The 12,676-nt window shown below is 43.7% G+C and overlaps 1 protein-coding gene across 2 annotated transcripts in view; it reads left to right on the top strand.

Moving 5' to 3' along the window:
* The first annotated feature begins 3,234 nt into the window (after nt 1-3,234).
* LOC147206635 (copine-8-like) overlaps nt 3,235-12,676 on the top strand; it is a 38,477-nt gene continuing 29,035 nt past the window's right edge. For both annotated transcript variants that reach the window (XM_086108828.1, XM_086108827.1), the window contains exons 1-2: nt 3,235-3,796; nt 11,606-11,646. In XM_086108828.1, the coding sequence (XP_085964954.1) occupies nt 3,720-3,796; nt 11,606-11,646 (118 nt within the window). In that variant the 5' untranslated portion in view covers nt 3,235-3,719. The remainder of the gene's footprint in view (nt 3,797-11,605; nt 11,647-12,676) is intronic.

Here is a 12,676-nt window from a genome sequence, read left to right as displayed (position 1 = left end):
GTGTAAAAATATATATGACAACAAACTGTGAAATATTCCTGCTTTCCATAGGACACATTCTTCCAAACCAGGACTTTGGGCAATGGACTATGGCTGTGAAATAATTAACAAATGTAACCACCAGATGGCAGCAGCGGCAAGGCAAACAAACGGTCTCAAGAAAACACGCTACACGTGTTCGCCCAAGTTGCTTATGGTCTTCACTCACTGCATGTTTATTGATGTGGTCTGCGTTTACCACTCATATTGTATGGTCACAGGCACTGACATGATCTCAAAGACCATGTCAACAGACTTGCAAGTCACCATGTGATGGTGGGTCTGTATATTGATTATGGCCCATGCTCGGTAGACATCTGTACACACTACATGCATCCTGACATGGTATCTGCTCACTACATCTGCGGGGGATATAATATGTTGACACGCCCCTATTTAAATGCTAGGTTTTTGTGATTTTAAACATAAAGCAATAAGGTAAATTTAAATCATTTGTAAACTTGTAAATAGCTGTGGTTGCGGCTGTGTGTGGAATTAAACAGCCACATTCAAACTTGTGCCAAATGCGTGTTAGCACACATTTGCCACCATTTAAAGTGCCAGTGATTTACCCCAAATGTAATCCTGTTCTTGTAGGCGTTTCCTGACATTTTTGTCGTCGTGTTTTACTGCACAATCTGCAGAGAGATTCCACAACATTTGTTTTATTTAATCAGGAAAAGACTACGAGAGCATCTGAGCGCTATTTGGATTTAATCAGAGGCACTGTAAATAATGGCAGGTGTTTACTTACGCCCATTTATATGAATTGCAATGTAACTGCTTAATTCTGACCACAGACACATTCAGAGTTATGCGAGTGTGCGCACACTTTTAAAAACCCCAATTATCTTGAATATTTTTACATCCCATCGTGGTCCGGGTTCACTTGATATTTTTTGGCATGGTCCCTGCTCAACATCTCCAAGTATCATTGCAAACATTTCAGTCCAACTTGCCGTGTTGTTTCCTCAGAGCCTCCCGGGCAGCAGCACGGTGATGAAGCTTATTAAAGCGCGGGCGTCCATTCATCCTCATTTAAAAACAGCAGCGGCACGCGGACCTTTTTTTGCAGCATTGCACATGTGGGAGATGCCGACTCAGCGCAACTTTTCATCAGGAACACCCTTTGAACGCGGGGGACGGGGGATTCTTATTAAAGACCTTACCTTCTTTTGTTCGCTATGCTAAGATAAGGCCGCTTTCTTGTTTTGATGCTATTGTGGTTAACTTATTCTATCTGAACCTCGATCAGATCGATGTCAACATTTTTTGTCTGACGTTCTGTCTGATAATACAATGTAATCGTGTTGTCTTCAAGCTCTGCTGCTGACTGTGTGTTTGTGTGTGGACAGGATCTTGTGCACATGTCGTCTGAGAGCAGCTGCAATTCAATGTGAGACTTTTCATGCTTTTCAACTGTCAGCTGTGCTCCTGCCAACTCAGGAGAAATGTCCACCTTATTTATGTATTTGGCCCATTTGGGGTTGGGGATGAGGAGTGGGAGTGAAGTGGTTCGAGGTTTTGTTTGTCTTTGGAACGTCACGGTAAGCCATAGGTGACCCCCTGATGTGGATCAAAGTCTACTAGTGCACTAACAAGCACAAAAATCAATTTCCAACAAACCAAGTCAACTTATTTTGTCCCTGCTGTAGGTAAAAGTTTGCAGCTAACCACGTGGATTTACGTCATATTAACAGCCTTGGTGAGTGCTTTCAAGATCTGGCACCATTGAGTCAATATGACCGTGGGTAATTAAAAAAAATGTTTTTGGGCTATAAAATATCCTAAATTTGCCCATTGACTGTTCACTCCTTCAATAATGTAAATAAAGCTTCGAGACAAACCACATGGTCTCGCATGTCATATTAACGGTTTTGATGAGCACATTCTCAACAGCGTGACATCGTGAAATGAAGCAATGATGAGAAGAAAAAATGTCCAAAACCTGGTCACAGGTTGCCTACAATAGATCTGACTTAGAGACAAACCAAATTGTCTGGCATGTCACATTAATGGTCTTAATGAGCGTTTGTTTAATCCGCCAATGAAAAAAGAATGTTAGTCCTCAAATGCCTGGAACAACAATTGCTACTCGGAATGTTGTTCATGGGTGGGAACATTCTACTTTTGCTGAAATGTGACGTCCATGTTGACCAGCACTGACAGATGTCCTGTGTTTTTCTCTCAGCTTCACACTGGGCTTGCTAATTAGCTTTGTCTTGCTCAGGCAGCCATCTCGCTCGTGGAGAGAGAGAGAGAGAGCTTCACCGCCATCTTTGTTTTGGGCACGCTGGAAACCAAAGTGATGTGCTCTCACCCAATTGTGGTGAAGAGTGAAACCGCCATTCAGCTGGAAAAGACTTTTAGGAGAGAGGTTAGCATGGATGTCATGTTCCCCGCTTGCCATTTTGCTCCGGGCATGTCCGTAGTGGTCAGGGTGGTCCCCGAAGGCGAACCATCTGCCGAGTCACAGCTGGGCTGGACCACCTTTGCGCGACTTTGACGCAACTTTCTTTTCCAAGATGCCGATTTTTCATGGGCGACACAGGAAGTGATGTCACATGCAAATCATGCGCATCCTCAGTCATTGTCAAAGTTAGTTTTGAGGGCTAAACTTATTGTTGCACTTGGAAAGCAGTCAATTGGATACTGTTGGTTTCAGCCCCAGATACTTGAAATGGAAATCTCTCCATCCTTGGTCAGCCCCTCTCACCTGCTCTGTTTGTCTCTATCTACCTCATTCCCTCCCCTCTCTCATTACCCCCTCTCTCAACTTGTGTCCCCCTCTCTCTCTTCCTCCGCTCTTCCTCCCCTATGCTTTCCCTCCATTCCCTCTCTATCTCCCGCTCGCTCCTTTTCTCGCTCTCACCTTCCCCGCACCTCTCTCCCTGTCCTTTCACACGTCTCCTCTCTTGTTCTCTTTCCGTGCTCTCTCACTCGATCTACCTCTCCCCACTCCCTCTCTCTCTTTCCATCTCCAGCTCTCCCCTTCCTCACCTTTTTACCCTCTCCCCGTGCTCTCATCTCTCCCTATCCCACGTTCCGTCGCTCCCTCTGCTCTTGCTTCTTTCATATCTCTTCCTCTTCCTTTCTTTCCATCTCTTCTCCCCACTCCCTCTCCTTCCCCCTCTCTTCCTGTCATTCTGTTCGTTCACTCTTTCCCTCTCCTCTACCCTATTCAATCTTTCTCTCTTCTCTCCCTCACATTCTCTTGTTCACTCTCTTTCTCGCCATCTCCATCAATCTATTTTTCTTTCTCCCTCTTGCGGAATCTCTCTCTCTCTCTCTCTCCACACCCCCCCCAATTCTCGCAGTGAGTGGTATAGTAGAGGTAAGAATGTAATTATTACACACGGCTGCTTTAATCCACAGCCAATTGAAATCCTTCACACTCTATCTCTGCCCTCCACCCTTCTCTCTCTCGCTCTCTCACTTTCTCTCGAGTCACACACTACCAGCTTTTTCCCGCGCTCAGAAGCATCCACACGTCGGCGCTCGGTCAGGAGCAGCGGACGGAGGAGCCTCCTTCATTCCTCCTCCCCAGTCTCACTTCCACCTCCGCCAACTCCCTTTTGTCTCCTTCCCTGCGACAGGACCACCGGCAACCTCATCATCATCATCCAGCTCATTCCTATCCGTCTCATGCCCGCCACTGAGGCTTTTCTGCAGATTGGAGCATGGCGTGCATCGGGGACGCGGACCCCTTCACCGCGGCCATCCCCGCCACCAAAGTTGAACTCACCGTGTCGTGCAGGTAGGGAACATGCGTCGTTCGCTTTTGTCTGTTTGCGTGAGCGTGATGCTTCATTTCTGGCAAAGCTGTCATATGTGTGAGCTGACACGTGCAGAGATGTTTCACCCTGGTGCCAAGATGGTGTTTTTATTAATTATTATTTTTATTACTATTATTATTACACAGTGCTTTCTTGACATAGTAGGTTCATTCATTCTGTGACCAAGCTCGCAACTCAATTTACACCATTAAAATGAATTGAAATGCCATAACTGCATTCCAGCCCACAAAAAAAAAAAAAAATGGTTCGACGTTTTTAATATTGGAAAAATTAGCACTGCATTGCATGAAACATAATAAATGAGGACGTTGTATCCGTGTGCTGAATGTGAACCTTTTAAGGGCCGCGGCAAATTTGAGTTGGCCGGTAGTCTGCCTGTGAGTGGCAGGGCATGACTAGTGGCCTACAGCATCTCCTTGAAAGTGTTTCATTTTATATTTTAGTGTTTGACGGACTTTTCCATTCGATAAACAGTGATAAGAGCATCATTGGCTGTCTTTCCTTGCCCACATGTGAGGGCATTATAGTACCTTTGCGACCTCATTTCCAACAAAAATCGACCCAGTGAAGGCTCACAATGAGGAAAGCTCATAAATTGGTGGACGTATTCGGTAAGCCAAAGTCCCACTCTATCTGCATTATTGGATGAAAGGAGGAGTTGTTGTTGTATTTGATCTGATGAGGTGGTGTACCTAATGAAGCGTCCAAACATCAAATGCATGGTGGTATGGCATCCTCCCTATTGTTGAATATAATTTCATTTTGTGTCACATTGCAGTATTGTTGTATGAGTAATTAGTTGTGTACAGCAATGTGTCATACTGGGAGCAGTTCCTAATATTTTGACCCTGTGATGTAGCGCAACAAACTCACCAAAATATTAGGCAGCTCTCGGCATGATTGAGTCAATGCTCAGGTTTACAGTACGAACAGCAGATTTATTTATTTTTTGTATTGGATCTCATAATATGGTGTTCTTCATGAAGTGTCCAGTTCGTGTACATGGTGTTAGACGACTATAACACATCCCCTATTTTTATGATACTGAATATATATCTATTTTTTATTTTTGTATTAATTTATTTCTTACTAATTAAAATGAATGAAAAATCCCTCCCTCCCTCTATCAGTGAAAAAAGGGAGTCACGGTAATGATCTTTGTTGCTCGCCAATCCAGTGGCACCTCAACAGTCTCATAGATTGATTAAACGGTGTTGCAGTTGAGGAAACTTTCTTCTTGGCCAGTCGGGGGAGCAAATAAACTCAAAAGTAAAAAAACAAATTAAAAGTATGCCCCACTGCCATATAGTCCTAGTTATGATTAATATTCGCATGAAGCACAGTAGATATCGTTGTACCGGCCACCCTTGTGTATATACCATTCATGACAGCAGGATTGAACTTAATCAGCGACTGTTTCACACAAGCTACACATGACCAAACGGTTAGTGACAGCTTTGTTGGCTTATTTGATTAACGGCAGAAGACATGTTTTAGGGAAATTCAAGCCCCAAACCCAATTTCACTTCGCCACATGACATTTGGTTTGCACGAGAATAACCACAAAATTTGGGGGTCATGTCTATCAAGAATAGACCCACAAAAAAGTCTCAAGAAGACATGGCCGAAAAGACAAAACAAGTCTGCCACAAAAGGTGGGAAGCGGCCACGTTTTTCATTTCCAGACGTTGCAATGAACGATTGCTACGTGTGTGAGGATCTAGCCTCTCTGATGAGAGTCACAGGCGTCCCCCGCTGACTCTGTGGAGTTGACAGAAAATCCAAATCCATGCGCCGCCTAAAATCTTTCCCACCCTTCTTTCTGCATGTGCTAGTATAGGCGGTGTGATTTTCCCACTTTGTCGTGGTGCGTAATTTCTGGAAGATGGTTCTCTTGCCATAGGCTTCACATTTACATCAGAGCAGAAGGACTCACACACGCACACCCATACACATGCACACACATTTGGGTGAGTGCGTGTTGCGAGCAGACGGCATTGAGCGACCACGCAGATGTTGGGAAAATCAGAGCGTCAAAAGATCACACGGCCGCCGCCTGTCTCAGGGTCCGAGCGCATTGTGGAGTTGAAGCCGCTTGACATTTAGGGCCCACAGAAGGCGGCGCAGAAGCATTGACGCGTTGAGATGTGGCGCCATTGAAGATTCCCCGCTGACCCGCTGCGAGGCGGGTCGATGTGTCAGCGCCAATGTTTCGTTTTCCTCACTTAGGTGAAGAAAGAAACCCCATGTGTACAACAGTAACGAAGAAGAACCTTTCTGGGATGGAATCAATATGCTCTTCTCTATTGGTGTTTTTCTTTTTTTGTTTTTTGAGCCAAAGGATGACTGACGACATTGGACAATTGTTGTCCATCATCTTTTTTCACACAGTCCTTGCATCAGAGCCAGAAGAGTACTGTAGAGGCAGTGTTCGTCCTACATACAAAAAAATGTCACTTTTAACAGGCAGTGTAAAATTGGAGTTTGTTTGAAAGACTTTCACACAGGGATGCTGCAAAATTGCAGTTCCGAAAGGCATAGCAGTAGATTTTGTCTTTCTCAAGGAACCCAGTGAAGCGACAGCACGTAAAAGATTATTTTAACAGGCAGGATAAAAATAGACGTAAATCTTCAAGTTTTTCAAACAGAGATCCTGTAAAATTGCAGCTTCAGCACCACAACTGTTTTTTTTCAACGGAATGCACCAAAGACACATGGATTTTTTTTTTAATCATAGGCACTGTAAAATTAGGTTTAAGACAAAGTGTTTCACACAACCATTCCCCAAAATTATACATTGATACATAACATCTACTGTAATGTATCTGTTATGTACTGTTATCTCATTTTGTGTTTCACACAAACCCAGCAAACCTACATGGAAAAGGGTGGCAAGTAGAAAAAAACATACATACAAGCTTCATCAAATGGCTTAGTGATGAGGACTTTCACACAGTATCGCACAAAATTGCTGATTTTTTTTCTTACAGAATTACAAAGCCATAACTGCAGTTACTGTATTTCATGGATTTCGCACAGAATCCAACGAAGCATCATGGAAAATGGCAGCCCTTCATACACCATATGTACACACACACACACACATATTTGTTTAGAGGCTGTTTAAATTTTAGCCTTTTACACAGAAATCACAGTACATTTTTTTCCAGGCAAAGCCACATGGGAAAACGGTGACACAGAAACTGCTGCTCTTACAGGCAGTGGGAAAATGGGCCTAAGACTTTGAGCCTTTTACACAGACAGAAATTGCCACTTCAAAGCATTTGGCATTTTGTCTCTTTCATGCAGAATTCAGCAAAGTAATATGAAAAAATGGGACACCAGGGGGAGAAAATGCCTCTAAAATTGAGTTTTAGAGTTCACACAGAGATAGCACAAGATGGCCAAAGCATAATCGTAACAGAGGCTACCGCCTTTGCAATTTGACACAGAACCCCGCAAAGCCAGCTAGTGCCAACATCATGCCAAGAGAAACAGTGTAAAAGTGTCCTGAGACTGAAGTCTTTTCCACAGAGAGTCCTCTCACCCTTTTTCACACAGAACTCGGCAAAGGCAGCATATTTCCATGTCTATGTGCGTTTGCACTGCAAGGCATTTCAGTGACACCAGCTCCATTGTCTTGTGTAAAATACCAAAAGTAAATATCAAAGTACTTCATTGCTTTCAACACAACAGGCAAGTGTCAAGTGTTGTTACGGCTTTGCTAGCACCTCCGAAAGGTGGAAAATTACCCTCATGATATTCAGTGTTGTGGGCAGTTGATACAGAGCAAGCGCATGGAATAACACTGACTGTAACAAGCTGGCTGTTGGGGTCTTAAAGCCTTTGCCTCAAGTGGCACCCTCGTGGTCATTCAAGTCAAAATGAGTTAGTTGTTTTCCACTTTGACCCACTTTTCCGCTGCACTTCTATCCCGTCCGGTGCCGTGTTCTCCGTCATAAAAGATGGAACTCCAAATTAGCTTGAGCAACTTTTGGACTGCCTCCAAGTCGTCTTCTTCTTCAGTCTCTCTTAACTGTGACAATTAAGCTGCGTTTTGCCTGACATCATTTTGTATTTAGGTGGGATTTAAGTGTCAATTACAGCAACTGGGATCCCGGTAGAGTGACAGCTGGTTGCAACACAATCTTGTGGTGCTTCATATTTATGTTCTGGGAATCGATGCTACAATCTGCCTCGGATCTTACATTATATGGAGACAGCTTCTTTCCAGGCAGTCGGCATCCCGCTTGAACCGAGCATGTGGTCGTCATTACAAGGAGCGACATAACTCACAAGTTACATCAAATATGCCTGGAATATTGGATAAAATGGCGACAGCATCTTTTTCGATCATTAGCATTCGATTGGGGCGGCCCGGTGGTAGATTCAAACGCGGTCGCTCCACAATGTTGTTTGTGTGTGTCCTTGCAAATGTTCCATTTAGCTGCACAACTCAAAATTCATGCTAAGTCTTCTTTGGATCTTATGTCATGTGGAGATGGCGTCCTCAGTAACAATTAGCATTTTGGTAGAATCTGACAGTTGGTTACTCCACAATGTTATGTGCATCCATGGTGTATACAGTCGATGCCCTCCCCTATCTGCACTTGAATCTTTTAATACATCACCATTGTTATGTGTGTATTTGTACATCTTTCCAGACCTTCAACTAGAAAAGCATTATTTCAATTTGAGCTTCATTTTCCAAGCATAGAAGTCTGTTCTCATCTGGTTTAGTGTCAAAAGGGTTGAGTGAACGCTGGCGCGTTTTGGCTGCCGCTGCTCAACCCGTATTGTTTTGTGTTTTTTGTTATTGTAAAGTGTCCTTGGGTGTCTTGAAAGGCGCTTATAAATAAAATATATTATTATTATTATTATAAAAGCGGCTTTTAAGCGGCGGGCGGCCATGTTGCGGCCAGCACGTGACAGGTCGCTGGTGGGAGTTCGAATGTAATTCAAATGTAATTTCGGTGTCGGGTGGGAACGCTGCTGTAAATGTTTGATGAATATAGAGCCACTCAGACGGGGGCCTCCCACCATGGGACACCAGTTCCTTTTTCCTTTTTTTTTTGTGGGGGGGCTGCCTCCCAAACAAGATCAGGTGGACACACATACACGTGCAAGTACATGCGACACACACATATTGATGTGCACAGATAAGCACTGGCACAGCTCCACCCAAACAGGCTACGCAGATGTATGTATACACACACACACACACACACACACACACATACATACAGTATATATATTGCACATGTGCACACACATTTGTATTCACTTGCTGCCTTATTTCTTGTCTTTTTACCCACCATGTACTGTATCTGGTTTGGCAGGTGAAGTCTCCCACTCCTCACTCCCACACACTCGCAAAGCGCTTGGATGACATCCCGTCGGCTTATTATCATTTATTTACAGGAGGGGGAGTTTGGGGGATTGAGTCTGGGTGGAGGGGGTGGGGGGGGGGTACCATCTGGGCCACGCTGGGATCAGCAGAAGCCGTGAGCCTGATCCAGAAACATCACTTGACATCAATAGCTGCACGGCTCTCGCCGCCTGTCAAGTGGGACGGGACAGGACGGGACACGAGCGACACTGCGCTCGCCCCCCAGCTAGCATGATAGCTTCATCATCCAAACAACCCCAACGCCCCCACCAAACACCCCTTCACAGCCCCAGAAGCAACTTGGAACAACTCCTGGCATTGGCACATCACGCACGCACATACTCTGTCAATGGAAAATTACATTTTATTTTAAGTACGTTAATGCTACTTCCTGAGCGCGTAAATACGAATTACCATGTTACATCGGCCGTAGTACAAATTCCTGTGCTCCTTTTTCTTGGACATGAGTATTGTCTCCTCTACGAGTTTCAGTCAGGTGTATTACAACTTGCTTTGCTGCGTTCTATTGGTTGTGACACAACTTACTGTGCTACTTCCTGTTGGACGCAATTCTGCATTCTGTACTAATTCCTGTGCTGCTTTCTGTTGACCGTAATTGTACTTCTTTTCCTGGTTCCAATTCGCCATAATACACCTTCCTGTTCGACTTCCTGGTGACAATGATACATTTTTTCAATGCTAATTCCTGATACATTTTTTTCGATGCTAATTCCTGTTTTGCTTACTTTCATCTGCAATACTGTTTCCTGTAGTACTTCCTGTCTGGCCTAATTCCATTTTTCACAAAGTCACAATTGTATGCATAAAACATGTACTGATAATAGCGCAAAAAGCAAACAAGTTGTCAGCAACAATGGCAACGTAAAATGGCCGCCCTCTGGCTTCGCCCGCGAGCGACCAATTGTTCGCCTGTTATAGCTACGTCCGTGTAGTTTATGTGTTCCTTCCTGATGCAGTACCGTTCCTGCTCTGATGTAATTTTACTTCCCACGCTACTTCCTGTTGGTTGTAATTCTACTTCCTCTACTACTTCATATCAAATGTAATATTACTTCATGTCAGCCATAATTCAATTTCTTGTATCACTTCCTGTCAAACATAAAATAGTGCTACTTCACGTTGACAATAAAATGGCCAAGTTTTCATGAATATGAAGAATGCAGAATACGGGTTTGTGATCGCGCCAAGTACGGTCTTCCTAAAACACACACACAAGAATGTTCTTCTTTAAAACGCAAGTCAATTTGTAAATTTGAACGACTGTGTACTTGCCCCTCTGACTGTGATGTGTTTCCATGATAGCAGCACAAAGTGATTGCTAGCTGCTAGCTTACAAGAAAAACAGCCTGGTATTCTGTGTCTTCTTGGTTTATTCGTACTTTCAATTGGAAAAGAACTTGGGCTGCGACCGGTAACTTTTCGGGAGTTTAGAAGAACATAAGTACGGATAAAAACGCCACTTAAAGAACGGCTTATATTTTCCTGTTCTAATTCCTGCAGTACTTCTGCGCTGCGTCATGTTCAATTCTACTTCCTGTGCTATTTTTTACTGGTTGTAATTCCACTTTCAGTACTAACTCCTGCTAGCTAGGACGTAACTTCCTGTGCTGTCTCCTGTTCACTGTATTGACATATAGGTTGGCAAAATATATCTTCCTGTGCCAATTCTTGTCCTACTTGTTGATAATTATTCTTCTGTGCTACTTCCTGTCAAGCATACTGCTACTTCGAGAACTCTCTGTTTCAACTGTTACTTTTCATTGTAATGTATCATAATGTTTTTTTTTTCGACATTAGCCTATTGTTTCAAATTGTTGTATCAGAACCCTATTATTTTAATTGCGTTAAATCAGTGTTGCTTTTAATGGTGTTATAACAGATCCGGCTTTCATCGTGACTATCACCGTCCCATTATTTTAAATTATACTCTATCAGAACCTTTTTGCTTTTTGTACATGACACAACACTTTGGGTCTCCCTCCGAGCTCGTCTTTAATTGATTTCCTCAGTTCAGAGCAGCTGCTCGGCGTCGGGTGTTTCTCATTTGCCTCATCTTCATCATCATCCTCCTCCTCCCCGTTGGGCCTGCAGAGCCAAGATGGCGGTGTCATGTAAATTTGATGGCGCTGAGGGAAGGCAAAAAGAGAAAGAAAACAGGCTGCTGCACGCCTGAAATATTTAATAAGCTCCACTTTATGTTGCATTCTGCAGTCTCTTTAATGCTGCTGCCTCAGTGGAAACCAATCAAAGGCCAGCGGTCAGAGAGAAGTCTTTGTTTGTTTGTTGACGTTTGCTGAGGATGCTTAATTAAGATGCTATTCAATTAGCGCTAATGGTTGTCTCTTGTTTTCTACTTTAGAAACCTGCTGGACCGAGACACCTTCTCCAAGTCGGATCCCAGTAAGACACACACACACACACCATAGCATAAACATTAATGCACACAACATTGTGGCGATACTACCTGTGAGTCTCCTGGAACATTTTAATCTCCACATAACATAAGATCCAAAGTAGGCTTGGCAGAACAAATATGTTTCCTGGAACCTAAACGTGGACACATACAACATTGACCACTTGTTGGGTTACTGGAAGGCTAACCATCAAGATGCTGTCTTCTAAGATCTGGGACAGACTGCTAATTTACATAGCACCCGGGAACATAAACATGGATTTACGCAACATTGCGGAATGGCTCATTCAATCAACTGGAATGCCAACTGTCATCAAACATGCTTATAATCCAAACATTATGGAAGATTTGAGGCAGACTGGGTGTGGGGGTGGGTGGGGGGGGGGTGAACTGGTAACAAGGAAACTGCAGAAAAATAGGGCTGGATTCAAAATTTCAAGGCACAAAACGGAAATTTTAAATTGGGCATTTCAACAAAATTTTTGACGGTGTGCGCTCATGTACACACACACACATATAAAGTATATATATAGTAAAACTAAAGGGCGACTGTGACATCGTTCCTGTTGGATTTGGGGATTTTTCCAAAATCATCCCCCCCACAACCCCCCAGTTTACTAAACACACACACACAAACACACGTGTGCATATATAGGAGCGGCAATATGCACAAACAATGGAATTTCATCCGGCTATATAAGCTAATATGAATATGGTACGCTAGTGCGTGCCGCAGGCCCTGAATATGTAGCCGTGTGTGTGTTTGTCTGCGTTTGTGTACGTGTGCTGAGGCGCTCTAATGCTGTGTGACTGTGGCCAGTGACTGTCAGCAGAGCAGAGACATGGACGCAGCACAAGTGCCTCCTTGTATAAACGTTGGCCCCGCCGAGAATGATCATCCTTCTTCCTCTCTCGCTTCCCCAAAACGAGGAACCTTGACTTACAATTTTGGATTCATTGCGTGACCAAAATCGGAAAAGAAACTGCTCCGATCTTCCCATCCAAGAACCAATTAGC

The sequence above is a fragment of the Hippocampus guttulatus genome, chromosome 4 (genome assembly GCF_054856545.1).
Source record: "Hippocampus guttulatus isolate MCC_2025c chromosome 4, RoL_Hgut_1.0, whole genome shotgun sequence".
NCBI lineage: Eukaryota > Metazoa > Chordata > Actinopteri > Syngnathiformes > Syngnathidae > Hippocampus > Hippocampus guttulatus.
Note: the sequence above shows the minus strand (reverse complement) of the source record. Positions and strands in the feature narration are given on the sequence as shown.